Source organism: Brassica oleracea, chromosome C8, assembly GCF_000695525.1.
Source record: "Brassica oleracea var. oleracea cultivar TO1000 chromosome C8, BOL, whole genome shotgun sequence".
NCBI classification, from domain to species: Eukaryota; Viridiplantae; Streptophyta; class Magnoliopsida; order Brassicales; family Brassicaceae; genus Brassica; species Brassica oleracea.
Window position 1 is genome coordinate 37,847,184 of NC_027755.1, and position 22,945 is coordinate 37,870,128.

Consider the following 22,945-nt stretch of genomic DNA (forward strand, 5'->3'; position numbering starts at 1 on the left):
TGGTCAACGTTTATTAATACTTTTCTTTGTGTCTTTCTTAAATATTATCATCACATGGCAATTCATTGACTCAAAAAATTACTCGAGCAATGTTCACATTGCTTTTGATCGTGAATTGAAAGTGCTGCATGGCACGTGTGGACAAAAAACAATTTGGCATCTTTTCAGAATTCGCACAATAGAAGTAACGTTGTAAATTATAATATTACCCATCGCGAATTATTCTGATATATTAGACTATCTGAGATCTGACCAAGTTACTTATCATGAATTCTTTTATACCTGCTCAATAGAAGTAAGCTTTAAAAAAAAAGCAAGCTAACTTTACATGTGTGAATGGGTAATAAACTAATATATAGTCACTCTTTTGACTCTTCAAACCAGACATGGTTTTCCAAATCAAGGACGATTATGTATGTTTATTACACAAATTCATTCCTTCACTATATATTCTCCTTCTGTGCGACTTCTATGTTCGTTCATAAAAAAATATATCTTATTCAGAATTCTCAAGTTTGATCGCCTTCTCCACGTTATTGTCACATTTGCTTTTAAATGTATCATATTGCACGTTTACTTACCACACATAGACATATAGCTAGGCCATGACTAATCTAAAATGTTAAATAATATAGGCTTTATTTTTCTGCTAAGAAGCAAATCAACATGTTGTTTATTTTCTCATCATTACATGATCTTAGGTTTATAAATTGAATCCGATAATCTTCTAACATCAATGACGATTATCGTCTCCAGCCCGCGCGAGGATAAGTGTAACTTTTATATACACCACAATTTTCAGCTTAAGCTTTCAATCCGGACTACTACTAACATCCATTGAATTAGCTGAAAATCATCACTTATTGCTACAGAATAATTGGTAGCCAATTTATTAAACTGTTGTAATCGATTTAAATGAACAAGTCAGTTAATTATAATAAATTAGATTTAAATATAATAACCTTGCATTCTGATATTTAATGTAATTTAAAATTGTAATTAGTTTCCACTAACGAATTAGTTTCTTAAAATACATCATCAATACACCATGTGAATACGGGGATGATTGGTTGGGGCTGTAGATGCTTTAGACAGCCAAAATTTAGTCTACAGCTATATATGGGGATGATTGGTAAGTGCTGTAGTTTTATATTTTTTGCTGTAGAATTTAATCTGTAGATTTATTTGTTGTAGCTTTCCTTGCCGTAGATTTCTAAAGCACTAATTTTTTGCTTTGGAAATAAAGCTCTCTACAGCCATATTTTGATTTTGCAGAGATTTTTTTGTTGTGAGTTTTTTAAGGAAAGCAAAGCTCGATTGGTTGACATATATAGCTGTAGACTAAATTTTGGCTGTCCAGAGCATCTACAACCCCAACCAATCATCCCCTATGTCAACCAATCGAGCTTTGCTTTCCTTAAAAAACTCACAACAAAAAAATCTCTGCAAAATCAAAATATGGCTGTAGAGAGCTTTATTTCCAGAGCAAAAAATTAGTGCGCTACAGCACTTACCAATCATCCCCTATATGTGCTCTTACAGTTTTACTTTACGTTGTCTAAATTTTTTTTTTGCCACGACGTTGTCTAATGTTTACTGTCTGCATTTTGGGCTAATCTGAAGAAGGCCGAATAAATACAGTACAACTAGGTGTTGGTGCAGTAAAGATTTTTTTTAATCTAACTTATATTTAAAAGTAAATTTTATTAAATATTAAATATTTTACTTTTTTTATTAATATTTAATATATATTTGATATATATTAAATTAATTTGTATAAAACTAATAAAAATAATATAAAATTGTATAATTATCAAAAATTTAGCATAGATAATAGTTATAAAATTTTTAGGTATATAAAAAATTAATGATCTTACGATTAGATATTTAAAATTTTAAAAAATTGTAGAAATTTTTGAAAGCTTTAGTAATACAAATTGGATAAATATACAAAATAATAATATTTCGAAATTTGAAATGTTATATATGAATATATTTATTTTATAGATGAAGTATGAGTTATTACAATATTTTAAAAAAAAGTGTACCAAAAAGAAATATCAATATTAAATGTAATATATGAATTATTACCATATTCTAATAAGTTTGCCAAAAATATAAATCAACATTAAATGAAATTATCCATGTTATATTTTTACGGAAGCCATGTCATTAATTTCAGTAATTTTGTCATATTTGTTTTGTGAAATTGACCGTAGAGAAGATATGTGAATCACTTCAGAGATATAGACTAGGGAATAATTAAAATATCCAAAAAAGACGAACTAAACCCGAAACATAGGTTATATGAAACTCCTGACGTTTTTCATCGAAACAAACGTCACGTAGTTCACCTCTCTATCTCAGACATAGATGCCAGTGTGTGACTTGGATTTTCATAAACGAATCCACGTCCCGCGTCCAATGAAAAACACCATGTCAGTTCATTCAACCAATAATACAATTACACGTGGAACATCTACGTCTTTCTCGCGCCTCCGACACTGTTAATAACTTTCCGTTTCTCACTTGAGATCCATTCTCATAAATTCATCGCAAAAAAAAAACTACTTAAAACTCACATTCGAATCCTCGCCTGTTTATAATCGGAGAGAAACACACGATGGAATCTCACGGCTCCGGTCTCCGGCGAGTTCTATTGCTGTCGTTCTGCGTAGCCGGGATCTGGGCCGCCTACATTTACCAAGGCGTTCTTCAGGAAACCCTGTAAGTAAATCTGAATCGAATCCGATCATCAAAGCCACAAAATTTCTATGATTGTGATCCAAAAGTCACAAACTTTTATGGTTTCTTGATTAGGTCCACGAAGAGGTTTGGGGAAGACGAGAAGAGATTCGAGCATCTTGCGTTTCTGAACTTGGCTCAGAATGTGGTCTGCTTGGTTTGGTCTTTTATAAGTGAGTGTTCGAAAGACCTCTTCCTTTAGATGTATTGCTAAGAATGGATGAAGAAGCTAAAGTATGTTTTGTTTTCGTGAGCAGTGATTAAGCTGTGGTCTAATGGAGGTAGTGGTGGAGCTCCATGGTGGACTTACTGGAGTGCTGGCATTACGAATACCATTGGTCCTGCCATGGGCATTGAAGCTCTCAAGTATATCAGTTACCCTGCTCAGGTAACTTAGTCATTGTTTTGTAATAAGCAATGTTCTAGAAATTGCAGGTAGTTAGGCACTTTATATGAGATTATTAATTAAGCGGGCGTCTTAGGATGTATTTTGAATGACTAGACCGATTTAAAAAAAAATTTGCTAGAAAAATCATTTTGTTTAGGTCTGATTTGCCGACTAGGCATCGATTTTTAGAACACTGGTAATAACCTACTTCAGCTAAGAGCCTAAGACCATCTCTAATTGTTCACTCTATTTGTAACTCTATAATAGAGTTGAGTTATACTCCAATAGTACTCTATTTTAGAGTGCAAAATAGAGCCATGAACAAAAAATAAACAAGTTACTCTATATATAGAGTGAACTCACTATTATAGAGTGAGAAATATAGTACCATTGGAGCATTTTTACTTCAAACTCTATTTTAGTGTGAAAATAGAGTGGAATTGAAGATGCCGGGTTCATGTTTTAACCATTTCCTAACTATTATTGATTTTTTTTCCTGCAGGTCCTGGCGAAGTCTTCTAAAATGATTCCAGGTGAGGTTCCTATTTAGAGCGTTAATTATTTGTTCTTCATTTAGATAAATCAAGATTTTCTTGTATACTCTCTAATGCTTTTTTTTTTCCTTTCATGTAGTCATGTTGATGGGGTCCTTAGTTTATGGCATAAGATACACTTTACCTGAGTATCTTTGCACCTTTCTTGTTGCCGGAGGAGTGTCCATGTTTGCCCTTCTTAAGGTAAACACATCTCTGCTGCATTTTCATTAACTTTTTGTTAACTATGGAAAACATAGTAAACCGTATTTGAATCCGGTTTCAGACTAGCTCAAAGACCATCAGCAAGCTAGCAAATCCAAATGCTCCTCTTGGTTACGGCCTCTGCTTCTTAAACCTCGCCTTCGACGGGTTCACAAACGCCACCCAGGACTCCATCACCGCAAGGTATCCGAAAACCAGCGCGTGGGACATAATGCTGGGGATGAACTTATGGGGAACCATATACAACATGGTCTACATGTTTGGCTTGCCGCACGGGAGCGGATTCGAAGCCGTGCAGTTCTGCAAGCAGCACCCCGAGGCGGCATGGGACATTCTCATGTACTGTCTGTGCGGCGCGGTGGGACAGAACTTCATCTTCTTGACGATAAGCAGATTCGGGTCTCTAGCTAACACGACCATAACAACGACGAGGAAGTTTGTGAGCATCGTGGTGTCTTCTGTTCTGAGCGGGAATCCGTTGTCGTCGAAACAGTGGGGATGTGTGTCGATGGTGTTTGGTGGGTTGTCTTACCAAATTTACTTGAAGTGGAGGAAGCTGCAGAGGACGCAGAAGAAGAAGAAGACTTGAAGCTGAATCTATAATTCTTGTTTTTGATCTGGGAAACATTTTACTTTTACCATATCAAGGTCCGAAACGTAGAGGAAAGAAAAGCTTAGCAAAATGTAGTACTAATGATATGTCAAGCCAAAGTCAAATCATTATTTCCACTCATATGTATATTGTCTTTTAGCAGGAAACTCCTCTCCTGCAAAAGCAATTAGTCTTTAAGATTAAATGTTTGATCACAAAGTCTTTTTAAGTATTCTATGAATGATAAGCTTACAATTTCAGAGAACTGTGGACTTGGGATGCCTTCTGGAGTTCTGTATCAGGCAATGGTGGTTGATCCTGAACTATACTTAGAGCTCGCTGGTGTATCATGGAGGTCAGGTTTGCCTAAACGACATCAAATGAAAAGGTTATACTATCAAAAACCTCAAGATGAATACAAACATTCTTGTGGTGATTGATGAAATCTATTTTCTCTCTTTTTTTTTTAAAGCGTGTATATTATATAATGAAAATGGGACATGTTATTTGTACCGGAGATACCACGCGGCTGGTTTGGATAGAAAGATCTCTTGTTACAAAGAGAGATTGAGAAGTGGAATTGTTGGTATTAAGAAAGATGATGCTGTTGCTCTCTTTCAATCCATGCTTCGGTCTCGTCCTCTTCCTACGGTCATAGATTTCAGTAAACTGTTTACTGGCATTGCCAAAACAAAACAGTATGATCTGGTGTTATCTCTCTGCAAGCAAATGGAATCGAATGGGATTGCGCATGACATCTACACGCTGAGTATTGTCATCAATTGCTTCTGCCGGTGTCGTCGCAAACTCGGTTTTGCTTTTGCTGTGATGGGAAAGATGTTTAAACTTGGGTATAAGCCTGACACGGTCACATTCTCAACTTTGATAAACGGTTTATGTCTTGAGGGTAGAGTCTCTGAAGCTGTGGAGTTAGTTGATCGTATGGTGGAAATGGAGGTACTACCAAATCTCATCATACTCAGCACTATTGTTAATGGGCTTTGTCTCCAAGGTAAAGTGTCTGAAGCAATGGCTTTGATAGATCGAATGGTGGATAATGAGTGCCAACCCAATGCAGTTACTTATGGTCTGATTTTGAACAGAATGTGTAAGTCAGATAACACTGCCTTGGCCTTGGATCTGCTCAGAAAGATGGAACTTAGGAAGGTCAAGCTCGATGTTGTCACACACAGTATGATTATCGACGGTCTCTGCAAAGATGGGAACCTCGAAGATGCACTCAGCCTTTTCAATGAAATGAAAACCAAAGGGATCAAAGCAGATGTCTTTACCTACGACTCTCTCATAGGTGGCTTCTGTAACGCTGGCAGATGGGATGACGGCGCACAGCTGCTGAAGGATATGATTGCAAGGGAAATCACACTAGACGTCAACACTTTCAGTGCTTTGATTGATAGTTTTGTGAAAGAAGGAAAGCTTACTGAGGCTAAAGAGTTGTACAATGAGATGATCGTAAGAGGCATAGATCCTAATACCATTACAAATAGTTCTTTGATATATGGGCTGTGCATGGAGAACCGCTTAGATGAGGCCAACCAGATGACGGATCTGATGGATAGCAGGGGATGCGATCCTAATATTGTGACTTATAGTATCCTGTTAAACAAGGCTAAACTGGTTGATGAAGGTATGAGACTTTTCCGCAAAATGTCTGTGGGAGGAGTGGTTGCAGATACAGTCACTTATAGCAGTCTAATCCAAGGGTTTTGTCAATCTGGGAAACTTAATGTCGCCAAAGAACTCTTCCAAGAGATGGTTTTTGAAGGTGTTCATCCTAATATTATGACTTATGGTATTTTGCTGGAAGGGTTGTGTGACAATGGAAAAGTAGAAGAGGCTTTGGAAATACTTGAAAAAATGCACAAGTGTATGATTGATCCTGGTATTTGTATCTATAATATCATCATTCACGGCATGTGCAATGCTAGTAAGGTTGATGATGCTTGGGATCTATTCTGCAGCCTACCTTCGAAAGGAGTGAAGCCTGATGTTAAGACGTACACCGTAATGATTGGAGGATTATGTAAGAAAGGCTCTTTGTCTGAAGCGGATGCATTGTTTAGGAAAATAGAAGAGGATGGGATTACGCCAATTAGTGGTACATACAACACTCTTATCAGGGCACATCTCCGAGAAGGTGACTTAGCGACATCAGCTAAACTTATAGAAGAAATGAAGAGTTGTGGGTTCTCTGCAGATGCTTCCACGATAAAGATTGTTATGGATATGTTATCGGATGGTAGAATGAAGAAAAGCTTTCTGGATTTGCTTTCTTAGAATGTTTGGATCTTAGTTTGCAAGAGACAAAAGTCCCGGTTAGTGTTTTGATGATGTGTATTTGGGCTTATTAGTTGAAACTAAGTTTGTTTGTTAACATCTAAACAGAGCTTGATGCCTTCAGCTTTGTCCTTTTTTTTTGTCGCTTCAAGTGTTTCGTTTCTGATTTATGCTGATGTTTTCAGTTTACCGAATGTGTATCAAGTGCGTGCAATCTTCACTTGGGCAAAACATGGACTACTATAAGTGAAGTGTGGACACAAAACCATGGTTCAACCATAGACAAAATCTCATGAAACTTCACTAATGGAGACATGCCGATATACAAAATTCTAAATGTTGTTTGTTGTAATGACTTGTTATGTCTTCTCTCGAGATCCTTACCAGCTCCCATATTGCTCCTAATAAGAACACACTGGTGCCTTCCTTTGTAGATGGCTTCCTTATGAACCTGAGTAGATAGCAGATTCTTGAGAGCTTTCTTTGTTGGGGATAAGAAATGTTACCAGTAAAAAAAAAAAAAGAAATGTTACCATTAACATTCTAGGAACAAACAAAGAAATTTTAAAAACCTTTGAGGAAGGAATGCAGAATCATGGCATGCCGGCTTCACAAAAACTTCCAGGCTGATATGGCTGCCATGCACTTAAACTGAAACCTAAAGCGAAAGTGGGAATACAATGATAGATAAATCAAAGAGATATGGTTGGTTGGCTTTACAAACTATGGAGAAGGACTCTTCTGCAAGGGTGTGGTTGTGAAGGATTAGGTTTAAGACTCAATGTTTGATCACAGAGTCTAAGTATTCTATGAAAGATAGGCTTACACTTTCAGAGAACCGTAGACTTTGGATGTTGTCTGCTAGAGTCTAGAGATCTGAACAGTGGCGTGACCTGAATAGGGGAACTGATGTTTTCTTCCCCCAAGATGGGCATATTCTCTTCAAGATTTTTCAGGACATCACACGTTGAGAGAAACTCATCTGCACCTTCCTTATGTTCTGTCTGAGTATCAGGCAATGATGGTTGTGTTCTGTCACCATACTGATCCAGAGTGATGGTTGATCCTGAACTATACTCAGAGCTATCTGGTGAGTCATGGAGATCAGGTTGCCTATCAAATGAAAAGGTTATACAATCAAAACATTAGGATGAACACAAACATTCTTGTGGTGATTGAAAGCTATTTTTTCACTTCCAAGATGAGTGATTGTCTTCATAACTACTCCTCAAAACATCTATAAGGTCCCTAAACTCCTCTAGTTGAAAATTAATGTCAGGTAATCCATATCTCAATATATAATTTTTCTTGTCTTTATTCATGAAATCCTGAAAGACCTGAACATATATAACAAGAAGCTCACAACATTTTTCTATTTCAATATGTTGAGAAGTTGTGGTTTCTTGGTTTACCTTCCAAGCATTCTCCATGCTTTGTTCTGTGTTGTCTTCATTAACTTTCTGCGCCAATGAGCTTAGAAGTTCAGCTTGTTGCATCAATGCTGTAACTTTAGGATCATCCTTCTCCATAGTTTGTAAAGCCAACTAGTTACTCTGGTCTTATAACTATGACTTCACCACCCACCGTTAGAGTTTGAGCTTTGATTCTACCTGCCTGAGTAGTCCTAGACTTCACGAACAAAATGATCATTGGGCCGTTACATCGTAGGAGCTTCTACTGTAAACCATTCTTAATCACAAACTCTTCGTTGATACTGTGTTAAAAAAAAGTATACTTTTTTGGGATATTAATCATCTTATATAGTCTATACTCTAGCACATAAATACTGAAGTTCATTAAAAGAATTAAGTCCTTACTACCTATTCTTCTTGCCACTTAATTTTGCATGTAAATGTTGGATAAAACTTGGATGTTATCTTTCTAACCGTTCAAAACAAATTCTTTCTTTCTTACTGATGTATTATTGGCATGCGTAGCATACAAATAATTATAAATTATTCATGAACGAGAGAAATAATACAATGGAAAAGAAAGTTCACAGAAGGAGAAGAACAAAAAAGAAGAAAATGACGTGCGCCTAAGAGTATAATCCTTAGAGGATGTGGAGCCCACTTTCTTAGAGTTTGTGAAAAAAAGAATCCTTAAAATCCTTTGATAAGGATTGATCCTTACACTGTTCACGGGTCCCATTGACTACATGGCGGCCCGTGAATGGTCATCTTTTTTTTTTTTTTTTTTTTTTTTTAGAAAAATCCAAAATATCCAAGATTAATCTGAAATGTCCTTGTGCTAAGGACTCCAATGAATCTCACCATTGCGGATGGTCTAACAGTTGTCTGATGTATTTGTAAGAAAATGCAAAGAACATTAATTTACCGTTCTTGCATATGAAAACCCTTTGGCAAAATCATTACATACGTTTCTCTTTCTCCATCTCTCATTGTCTATTTGTACATCTCTCCCACGGCGACGTCCCACCTGTATGTGTCATCCTTAACTAGTTAAAAAAATATATTCGTTTGAATATCTATTTATATATAAACTGGTTGATTATGCAAACTATGAAAACGTTATATTGACAATATTATAGCCAACAACTCCACATGTTTTACGAGAATTCACATCTGACTTCGTTTTTTTTAGGAATTGAAATCCAAACTTACCGGTATAAAAGCATTAATAAATTTTTGGTGAAACCATTGGACCAAAGGAGTTTCGGAACCCGTATGTCTATTAGTGTTTTATAGTTTTGTCCAGAATAATAATAATTTCTAACTACCCCTAATAGTATATACTAAAAAAATATACTCTATAAATGGTATAAATTATACAGGAAATAGTCGAATATGGGTCCAACAAAACTATTCTTGTCTTTACCATATATGGTTAAGAAAAGAAAAAGGTTAAATATGGTCTATGTACAAACCTATATCTATTCTCTTGGTTAGTTTTAGTTCGGATTTCAGTTTCACAGTGAGGATCAAAGAATGATTTTGAGATTGGATTGACGTCAATTTGGAGATATACACGTCTTTTATCAATCTGACCTAATCTTCTTAAATCATAATTTTCTTTCGTCTTTATCTGACTCGCGATTTTAGTCGATCTCGATTCAGAGAATTCCGTTTGGAGTTGATATCTTCCCTTTTTTCTCAAGCATGACTAATAATATTAATTTTATTTTACTATATATCTATAAAGCTTTTTTCATATGTGATTCTTAGTTCTTTTAATTTTTTTTAAAAGGTATTTAGGAGCCGCGACGTTATCTTATAAAGACGATCATTCAAAACAACTCGTTTAAAATACATTTAGCTGGATAGTTATTTTTTCAGTAAGACAATAGTTTTTTTTTATTGTGTAACTATAACTTTGTAACCAAATATATTGTGTCTTTTTTCTTCGAATGTGATTGCGGATGCAGCGTGCTGTCACGCAGCCGATGACGGCTCATCAACTAATGCGATATTCAGATGAGATGTAAATTAGTTATTCGAAGTGATGGTGATGACTCTTTAGCAATGTTATGTTTATACCCTAATGACTAATGTAACATATTACTCAGAATTTGGATAACACGTTCACATATATAATTTAGAAATGTAATCACCGATTAAGATAATATTTTTCGGACGACTGGGACTCGTGAGTTAAAAAAGATCAAGGTGGAAGGAAAGGGAATGTGAACACACAAAACAAACAGATCACGTGGACAGCTCTTACGACTTCACTTTCAGACACAAGTCACCACCCAAAAATACAGTCACCTATTGGTCCTATTCGATCATTTTGCAAGAAAATTAAAAGCAAAAATACCTTTTTCCAACCAGTATTCATTAAAAACGGAAAGAGGACAAAAAGTTATATGAAGATAGATAGTTAGATACGATTCATTCGATATCATACAAATCTTCTCCGACTATAGATATATCGTTCATAAGAGTAGTTCATAGTTATTGACTGTTGACTCCCAAATTTGGTAAAACTTTGAAATTTCAACGTAAAATAAGTTCAGTATTTTTTATTCAGAAATTATGATAAAATACCTTAAATGTCACAAAACAAAGTTTTATTCTATGTATAAAGTAGTAATGCTGGTACATAAAATATAGACCTTAGATCTCTTATGCTTCGTCGACCTCAACGAACCTATCTAATTTATTTATTTCATTGAAGCACATGACTCTTTTAAAAAGGTTTCATGAGCTCTGGGAAATACCTTATTGATAACAACCAAAACTCTCTTTCTATATATCTGGTCAGCCATATTATCATCCATTTCAACCCTTAGCTTTAAGAAAAATAAACAAACAAACGCTTAAACAGTATCTAAGATAAAAAAAAAATGGTTCGATTAAATTAGTCATAAAATATAATTATTATACTAATTATAGAATATATTTATTTTGATTTTTTTATTAAATACTATTTAATTAGTTAACTTCTTCCATTGAATTTTTAAAACAAGTGATATAAGAAAAAAATGTAAACAATTTATATATAAAAATAGAGAAAGTAAAGCACTTTTGCTACCGTCCAAATAACGACGATTAAGATGGCTCTCACAGATGTCAGTTAATGAGTGGATTCAAGCTGGCAAAATAAATTTTATACTCAATAATCCTTTAGTTGCACGCTAAAATCTTTCGGCGCGAGTCGAGCTACGATTTATATAGTGGAGTAATATGTAAGATAAGCACCGTACCCATATGACCTTTAGTAGTATGATAAATTTGAACATTAATTACTGACATTTGGTTTAGTAATATTTTAATATAGCTTTTCATTTATAAAATGATTGATATATAGCCCATTTTTAAACTCCTCAGTCCAAATGTAAAATGTTGTAGGTTCAGTAAGATCATGGAGAATAGTCCACAGTCAATCCGCGAAATTGTTGCCATTGTTAACGTAATTAATGTTCATTATAATACTAGTAAACATTTCAATAACCAAAGGTTAATTTATGTCTCTATCTATTCTGTGGAAAAATCCATCGTTTAAAGTTTAAACGATAAAAACAAGACGTGTAGAATATGATAAAAACACATGTCAAAGAAAACGGACGATTTGACGAATAAAGAGCCCACCACCACATAAGTTGTTTTTGGGGTCAACGGCCGGCGCCCACTACATAACTAAAGTTAAGTAATGCAGTAAATCTCGGGGTATTAAATTAAGTAAAGACACTAATTTCATGGTTTATGCGCAAAAATATACTCCCACGTGCGTTGGCACGTGCTCCGTGAACCTAGATTCACTTTGTCGACAGCTTTCTCGTGTTCCTCATCTCTCTGTTCAGCTATTCTGATGAAACACACATACATGCGCTCTCCCGTACAGTTATTTTAATGGACGTTATATCCGGAAAAACATAAAAAGGAGCATTATATTCGGTGAAAAAGAAGCATTATATTCCTAATAATGTTTGTGTGGGAAATGCGAATAATAGTCTTTTATTTTGTTTTCCAATTCACATACCACTACTATATTCCATTGCCAAAACTTTCAAATGAAACCAATAGTTAAAATGATTTATTTTATTGGAATTGTTTGAAAGAGAACATTGATACTGTTACGATGAAAATTTGAAAATGTAATTTATATAACTAAATCATATATAAACCATGATGAGATGATAATACAATATATTTTTCTAAGACGTTACTTGAGAAAAAAGGAAGATGCTATTGAAGATATAAAATTGATTATTACTCTTTTTATAGAGAAAATGAGCAAGGAGATATGAATGACGTACATACTATAAAAAGTTGATTTTTGTGGATGACGCACACGTACATGGTTTTGATAACTTTCATTACAAAGCAAGTTAACTTCCTTTGACCAGAGGATTTATTACAGGTAAAGTACCGAAACTTGTAGAACATTTTACACTGAACACTAGAAAACAAAGCTAGAAAAAGTTTCAGTTTCTTGATTTAAATACACGTTAACCACCACTGGGGGAGGGAAAAAAAAAAGAACTTGTCTAAAATACTTGGACTCTCTAACGTAACCGCAGAAAGAAAAAAAGAATATTTAAATAAGTTCATTATTTTAACACAAAACAAAGAACAAACAGAGAGAAAGAGAAACGTTAAACAGAGAGATAGATAGAGTTGAGTTCGACCTTTTAACGTTGAGACTCCATACCATACGCTTCACTCTGATTCGCAGAGAGTTTCGAAGAAACGACAGAATCACAACGACTAATTAAAAAAATAAAACTATTTCGTTAATCCAATCCGTAAGTACCTTCATTGTTATTGTTTATTACATAAGCTCTTCTCTTTGTTCTTTTTAAAAGATTCTTCCTTTTCTTCTTTTCTTCTTCTCCCTCCTTCTTCTCCGTTGAGCAGTTCATATTCAGATCTTTGTGTGTAATTGGGTTTCAAAATTTGGAATCTGGAGATCTAAAGTTGAAATTTTTATTGGAATCTGTTAGAAAGTGTTAGTCTTTCAATTGAATTCGTCTCTCTGTTTTATTCTCCTGATAAAGGCTCTGTTTTTGAATCTGATATTCTATGGTTGAAGATCATACCTATCTGTTATCAAGAGTCTTCTCATCTTCTCGTCCCTCAGAATCAAACTGGGATCGCATGTATCCACCACAAGAAGAAGATTCCTCTGCATCTAACCTCAAAACCGGCAAAAGAGCTTTAGATGGCGATGAGCTCAAAGACGATCTCAGACAAACCAAAACCCGCAAACTGACTGATGATGACTCACTCATCAACGACATCATCGGCAGAGACATTTCCATCAGCTGTCTGATTCGCTGCTCCCGGTCCGACTACGCCTCAATCGCTTCCCTAAACCGGAGTTTCCGGTCTCTGGTTAAGTCCGGAGCCATTTACAAGCTCCGGAGACAGAACCGGATCATCGAACACTGGGTCTACTTCTCCTGCCAGCTCCTTGAATGGGTTGCCTTCGACCCTGTGGAAAGAAGATGGATGAATCTCCCAACGATGCGTTCAGGCGATACCTTCATGTGCACGGATAAAGAGTCACTCGCTGTCGGAACAGACTTGCTTGTCCTAGGCAAAGACGACGGCTCTTCTCACGTTGTGTATAGATACAGCCTCTTGACTAACTCTTGGTCTCCTGGCAAGAAGATGAACTCTCCGAGGTGTTTGTTCGGGTCGGCGAGCTTAGGAGAGATTGCCATCTTCGCCGGTGGTTGTGACTCTCTAGGTAAGATCAGTGACGTTGCGGAGATGTATAACTCTGAGCTTCAGACGTGGACTACGCTTCCTAAGATGAACAAACCGAGGAAGATGTGTTCCGGTGTCTTCATGGACGGGAAGTTCTACGTGATTGGTGGGGTCGGCGGCGGCGAGGAGTACGATTTAGCGGCCAAGAAATGGACTGAGATACCGGAGATGTCGCCGCCGAGGAGCAGGGAGATGCCGGCGTCAGCGGAAGCGCCGCCTCTTGTTGCGGTTGTGAACAATGAGCTGTATGCTGCGGATCATGCTGGTATGGTGGTGAGGAAGTATGATAAAGGGAGTAAGAAGTGGTTTACGTTAGGGAGGTTGCCTGAGAGAGCTGGCTCGGTTAATGGTTGGGGGTTGGCGTTTAGAGCTTGTGGTGAGAGGTTGATTGTGATTGGTGGGCCTAAGAGCTCAGGTGGAGGGTTCATTGAGCTGAACTCTTGGATACCTACTAGTGGTGGAAGCCCTCCTGTGTGGACACTGCTTGATAGGAAACATTCGTCTAATTTTGTTTACAATTGTGCAGTGATGGGTTGCTGACAAAAGTTTTGAACATTGAAATCAAAGATTCTTGGCTGCTTGGGGAGGTCTAGAGATGCATGCAGTCTTTTCTTATTTATTTGGCTATACAATTTAATTCAGTTTCGGTACAATGGTCAGGGTCTTTGGTGCAAGGAACCGAAACAAGTTTTACAATAAGTTGGTGGAGAAAGTTGAGTCTTTCAGTTCTGTTAAAAGTTGTTGAATTTGTTTTCTGAATACAATATTTTTGTTATGTCTTGGAAATATTTATGTATCATTCATTCTTTACAAAAAAAATGTATTTATGTTCTATGTTTCTCCTCTCAGAAAAGAGAAGACTAAAGAGCTTTTTATCCCATGGACTAAGTTGCAACTTGCAAGCTACCTTTGATATTTTGCTTGCTAGTACTACACTAAACTCATTTTAAATGAAGACCTTTGTTCTCTGCTTTGACAGTTTTTGGACCTTTTGCAACAATTTTTTTGAAAGCACACAAAAATGGATTTTACACATGAAAATGGCAGGTTGAGTCTGATTTTTGACATGTAGTCTAGACTTTTGTCATTTTTCTTTTGGATCACTCAGCCTAAGATAATTCATGAGATATTAGATCATAAATGTTAAAAAAAATGACGTTCACCTAACATTAGCTAGATAAGCATTACTAATTTCAAATACATGCACTTCCAAAACATGCTCTAGAGATATCCAAAGAATCACCCATCTCTCTGATAGCAAAATTTACAACATATTCTTTGAAAAATATTGCAAGTTGCAACATCTATTTTAGTAACATGTACTTTAGGCATCAAGAGAATCACTCTTTTTTCTTCTGAAACACAAGAGAATCACTCTTTTATTATACTTTTAATTGGACAGAAAAAAAAATCAATCAATAAATAAACAGTATAACAAATCCCCAAGAATCAACACTTTAGCATTAGAGTATTACTGTAATGAAACAAACACATCAGCTTATTTGACCAATTTTAGTTTTCAAATCATTTGATTTTAGTGTTGAAGATGGTAAATGAGAAGTCAATAGCAGATACGACAAAACTTGCAAAAGGAGCAACATAGAAATAGCAAAATATCATTTCACAAAGATTCATAATACTGAATGTGTCCAAACTAAAAACTAAACAATAGTTTCAAGGATAAAAGTAAAATGATTCAGACTAGATACAACTCTTCACGGAAAAGTAGACTACAGTCCTGAAACTTCAATAGGTGGCTGGCAAAAATGCACTTCCGGGCTGACGGTTAGCCAAAGGTCCATGACACGAGAGGAACTGCGAAAAAAAAACAAGACATTGTCAGATTCACTAACAAAAGACTGTTACAATAAACCCAAGCTATAACAACTTGATGCATAATCTAAAATACCTTAGCATTAACACCATCAGGAACGACACGCTTCTCTTGCCTCAACTTCGTAAAGTCTGCTCTGTTAAACTTAGTGAAGCCCCTGAAACAAAAGTCACCAACTTGATGATGAGTTTACCAACAAACAAAACTTGATCCTCAAGGATCATCAATCTCTGCATACCATTTCCTGCTGACGATGATCTTTTGACGACCAGGGAACTTAAACTTAGCCCTCCTCAGAGCCTCCTGAGCATGGTGACCATGACCATCCTTACACCTCACAGACAACAGCACCTGCCCGATCGCAACCCTAGCACAAGTACCCAAAGCCTTTCCAAAAGCACCTCTCATACCAGTCTGAAGCCTATCAGCACCAGCACACGAAAGCATCTTGTTGATCCTCAGAACATGGAACGGATGAACCCTAATCCTCAGATGGAAAGCATCTTTTCCCGCGGATTTCACCATGTACTTGTTGCAAGCGATACGCGCAGCTTCGAGAGCTTCGCTGGAGACGTTCTCCTTCTCCCATGAGACGAGGTGGACGCAGAAAGGGAACTCGTCAACACCTTTCTTCTTCATGCCGACATCGTAGATCCTGATCTTGGGATCGGGGACACCACGGCAGTAGCGAGATTTAGGGTATGGTTTACCCTTGATCTGGCGGTAACACCTAGCTGGTCCTACAATGATTTTCAGATTTTAATTAGAAGTAGCTTAAACTATGAATCTACGACAAGACATAACTAATCAACTCGTGTCTGAAGAAAGACATTATAACACTCAATTAATCACAAAAGGCCATTTTATAAGACAATGTAACGTAAGTGAAAAAACAGAGAAGCTCTTGACATGAATAAACGAGAGAGATGGAGAAACTTACTTCTTCCCATGGCGTCTGTCTCCTTTCCCTCCTCCACTACCTGACGACAGGACTGCTGCTGCTCGAACAAGCTTAAGCAAATGACTTGGCATTTATACATGTGATTGTTGTCTAGGTCAACTCAAAGGTTCTCAGTTTTGGGTCTGCGAGACTTTTTTGTTTCGCAGTTTAACTAGGGCAGAGCGAGAACGAAAAACCCAATCCGTTATCCGATCTCAAGTGCAAAAAATATTCAAATGAATTTTGTAGGGTATTACAAAACATATCTGAATCTAAAGTGTTATTAACCGAACTTGAACGGATAATCCGAAAATTCCAAAATTAATAGTCAATATAAATATTCGATATATGTTCGCTCTATTCATTTTTTTCCTTATGTTTTGCTTTTAATTTTTGTCTTTTACTTTAGATATATCCAAACATAACCAATATAACTCGAATCCAAACTATATATAGTTATTTTATGAGTTTTATAATGTATTACAAATTAGAATCGGAACCGATGTGTTATATCCGACCTCAACATATACTTACAAATTCACTATAACAAAACCTAAGATGTGATACAAATTATAACCCGAAATCCAAAATATCCAATCCAAACCTGAATACCCATGCCTAAATTTAACATAGTTGCCCGCATCAGTGATGCTAGATTAAGAAAAATCATACATGATACATGTTTATATGCACTTCAATGACTTCATGCTAGCAAATTAACTTGTTGTCTTTCTATGGATTCTTCACTTTTTAATTAATCATATTAGTCATATATATATCTAATGTGATACTTGGCCTTACAACTCATGATGGTATCGTATGAACAAAAGTAGCCTAAACAAAAGTGATAGTCGACGCGTCTCGGTAGTGAAATGCTTGTAATGTCATTAGAAAGCTCAATATTTTAAAAGAAACAAAACATCTTTCAGATTATACAATGCACAAAATCAGAAACTCTAAATTCTACTACATACATTGGATGGCACGAATCTTATCTTAGATTCGCTAAGTTTTAAAAAAGAACCATGCACTAAGTTAGGACACTCCTTCGTCACGCTTTAACTTGTGAGAAAGCCGACTCAGAAGGACCTTCTTGTAGATTCTATATATGATGCATTACACCACACATGACTCGGTAATTTCATTAGAAAAGTGTTATTCCACTGCAAAAAGTGAAAGAAAGAGAGATTGGTTCAATAAATCCTCTCTACTTTTCACCTATTGCAAGTTACTCTTTCACACCAATTTTTTCCTGATGAAATCACTGAAGTACCTAAATTGTGGTGTAAATCAAGGCTCCATAGACAAATAATTAACCATGTCTCTAGGTTGACGTGAACTGAGTACCAACGCAAACCGGGTGGCTAAAGCTTCTGCTTCCTGTTCAAACCATTGATTTGTTTTAATCAACAAAGTGTCAAAATGATAAGAAAAATTTGTATTAAATGTGTTTAAAAAGCTAACCTGTCTTTGTCTTCGCTGATGCAAGATATTAATAGCTGATGCCATGATGTAGCAAGGAAGAAGAAAAGTAGCAGCTCGGAGTAAGAAAAGCTGCAATGATAATATTGTGGTTTTATAATTGGAACCATCATATCATAATCTGTTATAGAAACTTGGTTTCAACTTACAGAAAGTATTGAAGAAGGGTCCTCCTCTTCGCCATCTGCATAATCTGGTATAGTCAGTGCATATCGCAATAGAAGAGTCATCATCTGCAAGAAAACAAGAGAGGGATGTTATCAGGTTTACAACTCATCCGTAAGAAAACGGTAGTGTTGAAACTTTGCTAGAAGCTTAATAGGGCGTACAATAAGAGCAGATATGCGGAAAAATGCAGCTAGAGTAGTATCTGGTTCTGTATAATCATCATACTCCAACTCTAGAATCTGACGTTCAGCTTCTGCGATTGCAAGTAGGTTTGGATGGTCTAAATCCAGACCTGAGATTGTCCATCCCCCTCTACAAACATATACTATTAAGTTAGAACAGTTACAAGTCATATATAGAAATGTAGTAGGGTATGGCAGAGTTAAGAAACTGATCATACCCAATGTCAATAGTAGTTTCATCAGACTGGGGTGGAGGTGGTGGAGAGGTATAGCCAGCTTGGTATGGCTGGATAAGACAAGTTAAAAGGCTATCAGATTTCAAACTTACATAGAACTTTTACAGTAAATGCATAGATTTCCAACTAATTCATAAGTATTGGTTTTTTTTTTTTTTTGAGCAACAAGTATTGGCTAAAAGGTTTAAGAAAAACAGTTATCTACAATTGATTATCTTTCAAACTGTAAAAAAATATAATCTATCAAGGTTCAGTTTCTGGTGATTTTAATTTTTACCCATATCTGGATTTGGTCACAACTCATTGGCATTGATTCCATAAATTTTCTAAGATGATATACATAGACGTATGTCCCTAAATTATTATTTTTTAAAAATTATTAAAATACTAAATGTTTATGTTCTCCAAAATCTTATAACCAGCTCTACATCAGTTCTCTCCCTCTACTCCGAAAGATTAAAACAGAGTCGAGAGAGGCTTTATATACCTGATGACAGATCTCGCATATAGTGTTTCCCTTTTCATTGCACCAACGTTGAACACATTTTCTGTGAGCGTACTGTCCAAAAACATTTGTAATTTTTTTTCTTATTAGCATCTTTTTTCTTTTCTTTTTGGAACAATGTAAAAAAAATACCTTTAGGCTTCCATTGCAAGAACATGGGCTCTCGAGATTCTTAATAGCAGATTCCTCCTGACAAATACGACACTCCCCCCACCAAACCAGTGGATCCTCCTCTTTCTCTCCCTCGTAGATATCAACTGCATTATCCTCCATGATGCAAGACGGCTCAGGTGTTTCAGACTCAACGGGAGTTGACGGAACCGGCTGCATCAGTCGGTCGACATATACCACCATGTGTTCACTCATCTCAGCCTCACAAAAAAATCAAGAAAAAACACCTGGAAATGTTCAAGAAGAGAAGGGTTTTATAGAGTGAGCAGGAAGCTTTCTTGTCCTTGATTTAAGAGCAGAAATATCGGGAGGAATGTAAGCAGAGACGCAAAGAAGTTGTGGTTTTGCTTTCAAAACAAAAACAAATCTGGGGAAGATAGACAACAGACAACTTCCAAGATTTTTCCCGTAAATCAAGCAAATGGAAAGCAGCTTTTTATAGCTAAAGAAAAGAGGAGAGGAAAGAGAGAGAGAGAGAGAGAGATAACGGCGTCTGACAAGTTTAACGGCTCCGTTGGGACTAGCCGTTGACCATAATTTTAATTCTTATAACGGCTCCTAGTAGTGTTATATAATGAGCTAATTAATATCGACAACATAGATTATAGTTTAGGTAGAGGGATTAGAGAATTATATACATACTGATTTACATATACAAACTTGCCTCTTTATTCAACGTAGAACCGAGTCAAATAATTAGAAATAAATACAACATATAACCATATTATTTTCGTCCGAAGATGAGTTCAAACAAAACTACTCAATTTCATAAGTATCAGTTTAATCTTTTAGAGTTTAATTTTCTGAAAATGTTATTCCAAAATATAATTAGACATTTGTACCTTATTTACCTTTTTATTTTGTTGTCTAGCATTTTTAATTTTTGATAGTAAAATGAAATAATTTTTTGATATAGATGGAGTACTTTTGTAAAACTATATTTATATTATGATGGATAAGGTCAAAGGCAAGATATAAGTACGACTATGAAGAATAGGTATAAGATTCATTAAAATAAGTAAACACTTGGTCTTTTTATTTTACCAAGTTAACACTTGGTTTGAAAAACATTATAGAACTCGCATCTTTTTTCTTTTTAAAAGACATATTAACGTCGTTGACCATAAATGATCATATACTATTTGTCGACTGTTTATATTTTCTTGACATAGTTGTTGTATGTTTTGGAAATTATTGACCGTTGAGTTATAAAAATGCTCAACTACAAGAGAATGATTCAATAAGGAAAGACATGGTCACGTCTACATATTTTTAGCAAATGTAATAGTTTGTCTGACACAGATGATGAATGCGGACAGACGCTCTTGATTCTGGAGGTTATATAATATTTTAATAATTTGTTTATCGTACGGAGAAATGGTAGTGCTTCTATTACGGTAAGAAAAAAATTTCTAATGTAAATTTATTCGGTGAAATATGTTAAAATTTACCTTTATATCAACCAAAATATAAGGTTAAGAAAATCCACCAAAAATATTGGGATACAAAACTTGAATGCTTATAAGTTATAACTCTCTACTCTTGAAGAACATAAACTTATATGCGTTTTAATCATCTAGTTCAAAAATCAGGAGGTCTAAAGAATATAAACGTTTGATCTGATTTACAATTTTAATGTATCCCCGAAAATTGAAAATTAATTTCTCAATTACAAAAGATTCAAGTCTACTAAGCCAAAAAAAAGTCTAAGCTAACCTTGACATGTATGTTGGGATAGTGAAATCCCATGTCCAATTCTATATTATCCGATTAGTACGATATTGTCCACTTTGGGCCTAATTGGCAAGCCCGCATGGATTTACTTTTGGGCTTTTTCCCAAAAGGTCTCGTACTATTAGAGTTGGACATCTCTTTATATATTAGACTCTCTTTGTTTAATTCTCCAATGTGGGACTTAGTTTGTTATATCACATTCTCCCCTTCAAACTAAAGATCACATTCATCTCGTGTCTCACAACTGACTTCCAGGATCTTTTGACTTGATCTCTACCACACACACCTCCCAATCCTAACTCGATTGGTCTCGTTCCTACTCGAAGGGTATTTTTGATCTTCTTGCAGATTTCTCGTCAACCGCTCTGATACCAATTGTTGGGATAGTGAAATCCCATGTCCAATTCTATATTATCCGATTAGTACGATATTGTCCACTTTGGGCCTAATTGGCAAGCCCACATGGATTTACTTTTGAACTTTTTCCCAAAAGGTCTCGTACTATTAGAGTTGGACAGTTCTTTATATATTAGACTCTCTTTGTCTAATTCTCCAATGTGGGACTTAGTTTGTTATGTCACAACCTACAGAGTAACAAAATATTTTGCGAATAATAGACTAGTGACTTGGATCAGCAGAATAATACATACATGATTGATATTATTTTATAGACCTACTCCTAAATAATCCGGTGTCATTGCTATAGAGTATAAGTGGTCTATGAAGATTTATTTGCACTGAGCCCATGTGGTGATTGATCCTAGTTCCAACAACTTCAGCCACATAACTGCTTTATCACAAGAAAAAAAACTTGAAAATGAGTATCACGTAATTATAAGGAACACTATGGGTCTTACTAGATCGACACAGCTCCTCAGACGATTCAAATATAGTCAAAGGAATTCTCATATGGATGTCTATTGAAGATGTTCTACTTGACGATTTGGATGGTTAGAGGTTTGATCTCAAACGCAAGCATTTGTAAAACTGGGATCGAATAGCATATTGATCCATGCAAAGACGATTCTGGTGTGTGAAATTCTCCCAAAGATTTTGCTCTTATCTTTTAAACATGTCTTAAACCATATGTAGTTTTAATTTGCGGATTTGATGGGATAGTACCGATTGGTCCCAAAAGTAAACCATTCCGTCCTGAGGTGGTAATGTGGTATGCACCAATCGGTACATGTAGTTGGCCTATCGGTCTTCGCTTTGCTACATCCCCAATTTTGCTCATTTATCTAATCATCCACAACTCTACTTCAAATAATTTTTTCTTTTAATAATACTAGTTAAATAAATTATTAAATTTTTATTTCATATTTTTAAACAATCATTTTCTTATAAAAATTATTCCTTAAAATTACATTTATAATTTAATATACATATATAGTACGAGTTGTTTTGTTTCAGATCTCTTAGAAACACAAAGAGTTATAAGAACAACTTTTCTTATTAGCTTTAGAAACTACTCAAAACTAAAACTCTCAATATGTTTCTCTCAGATCATATGGAACACCTCTCCATTAGACCTATATTTATATGAAAGACAATTCCCTTTAACATGTGGGATATGAAAAACACAAACCTAAGCTAAATAGAAACTTCATTTTCCTATTTCTAGGTTTCCTTATTGTGTTTATCTTAACATATTAAACATCTAATAATATGTTAAGTTTCCACAAGCTTGGAATTATCCAACATTCACCCCCTTAATTCCAACTTGAATTAGGGAGA

General features: G+C 35.6%; 6 protein-coding genes across 9 annotated transcripts; 3 read left to right on the forward strand and 3 right to left on the reverse strand.

Annotated features, from left to right (window-relative positions):
- The first annotated feature begins 2,555 nt into the window (after nt 1-2,555).
- On the forward strand, nt 2,556-4,748 carry LOC106312815 (UDP-galactose/UDP-glucose transporter 3). The gene is made up of 6 exons (XM_013750476.1): nt 2,556-2,727; nt 2,821-2,918; nt 3,003-3,133; nt 3,636-3,666; nt 3,767-3,870; nt 3,953-4,748. Exons 1-6 carry the CDS (start codon nt 2,624-2,626, stop codon nt 4,478-4,480), a joined length of 996 nt encoding a protein of 331 aa, XP_013605930.1. The 5' UTR covers nt 2,556-2,623; the 3' UTR covers nt 4,481-4,748.
- A 100-nt stretch (nt 4,749-4,848) lies between these two features.
- LOC106312814 (pentatricopeptide repeat-containing protein At1g12620-like) lies at nt 4,849-7,184 on the forward strand. Of its 2 annotated transcripts, XM_013750474.1 has the most exons (2): nt 5,406-5,495; nt 5,587-7,184. In XM_013750474.1, exon 2 carries the CDS (start codon nt 5,588-5,590, stop codon nt 6,779-6,781), a length of 1,194 nt encoding a protein of 397 aa, XP_013605928.1. In that variant the 5' UTR covers nt 5,406-5,495; nt 5,587; the 3' UTR covers nt 6,782-7,184. The 2 variants fall into 2 exon arrangements, with proteins under 2 accessions (XP_013605927.1, XP_013605928.1); XM_013750473.1 differs by having other exon boundaries at nt 4,849-7,184.
- A 427-nt stretch (nt 7,185-7,611) lies between these two features.
- On the reverse strand, nt 7,612-8,337 carry LOC106309339. The gene is made up of 2 exons (XM_013746374.1): nt 8,194-8,337; nt 7,612-7,894 (listed from the first exon to the last, which is right to left on the reverse strand). The coding sequence occupies exons 1-2, from the start codon at nt 8,232-8,234 to the stop codon at nt 7,612-7,614; spliced, it is 324 nt and encodes a 107-aa protein (XP_013601828.1). The 5' UTR covers nt 8,235-8,337.
- A 4,448-nt stretch (nt 8,338-12,785) lies between these two features.
- Nucleotides 12,786-14,831, forward strand: LOC106307313 (F-box/kelch-repeat protein SKIP11-like). Of its 2 annotated transcripts, XM_013744235.1 has the most exons (2): nt 12,786-12,989; nt 13,277-14,831. In XM_013744235.1, the coding sequence occupies exon 2, from the start codon at nt 13,342-13,344 to the stop codon at nt 14,494-14,496; it is 1,155 nt and encodes a 384-aa protein (XP_013599689.1). In that variant the 5' UTR covers nt 12,786-12,989; nt 13,277-13,341; the 3' UTR covers nt 14,497-14,831. The 2 variants fall into 2 exon arrangements, with proteins under 2 accessions (XP_013599689.1, XP_013599688.1); XM_013744234.1 differs by lacking the exon at nt 12,786-12,989 and having other exon boundaries at nt 12,996-14,831.
- Nucleotides 14,832-15,552: 721 nt separating this feature from the next.
- LOC106309948 (60S ribosomal protein L10-1) lies at nt 15,553-16,806 on the reverse strand. Its single transcript, XM_013747109.1, has 4 exons — nt 16,731-16,806; nt 16,029-16,530; nt 15,866-15,947; nt 15,553-15,771 (listed from the first exon to the last, which is right to left on the reverse strand). Exons 1-4 carry the CDS (start codon nt 16,738-16,740, stop codon nt 15,703-15,705), a joined length of 663 nt encoding a protein of 220 aa, XP_013602563.1. The 5' UTR covers nt 16,741-16,806; the 3' UTR covers nt 15,553-15,702.
- An 850-nt stretch (nt 16,807-17,656) lies between these two features.
- LOC106310487 lies at nt 17,657-19,884 on the reverse strand. Of its 2 annotated transcripts, XM_013747720.1 has the most exons (8): nt 19,436-19,884; nt 19,286-19,357; nt 18,781-18,848; nt 18,542-18,692; nt 18,362-18,445; nt 18,195-18,284; nt 18,004-18,110; nt 17,657-17,893 (listed from the first exon to the last, which is right to left on the reverse strand). In XM_013747720.1, the coding sequence occupies exons 1-7, from the start codon at nt 19,667-19,669 to the stop codon at nt 18,021-18,023; spliced, it is 789 nt and encodes a 262-aa protein (XP_013603174.1). In that variant the 5' UTR covers nt 19,670-19,884; the 3' UTR covers nt 17,657-17,893; nt 18,004-18,020. The 2 variants fall into 2 exon arrangements, with proteins under 2 accessions (XP_013603174.1, XP_013603173.1); XM_013747719.1 differs by lacking the exon at nt 17,657-17,893 and having other exon boundaries at nt 17,950-18,110.
- Between the last annotated feature and the right edge of the window lie 3,061 nt (nt 19,885-22,945).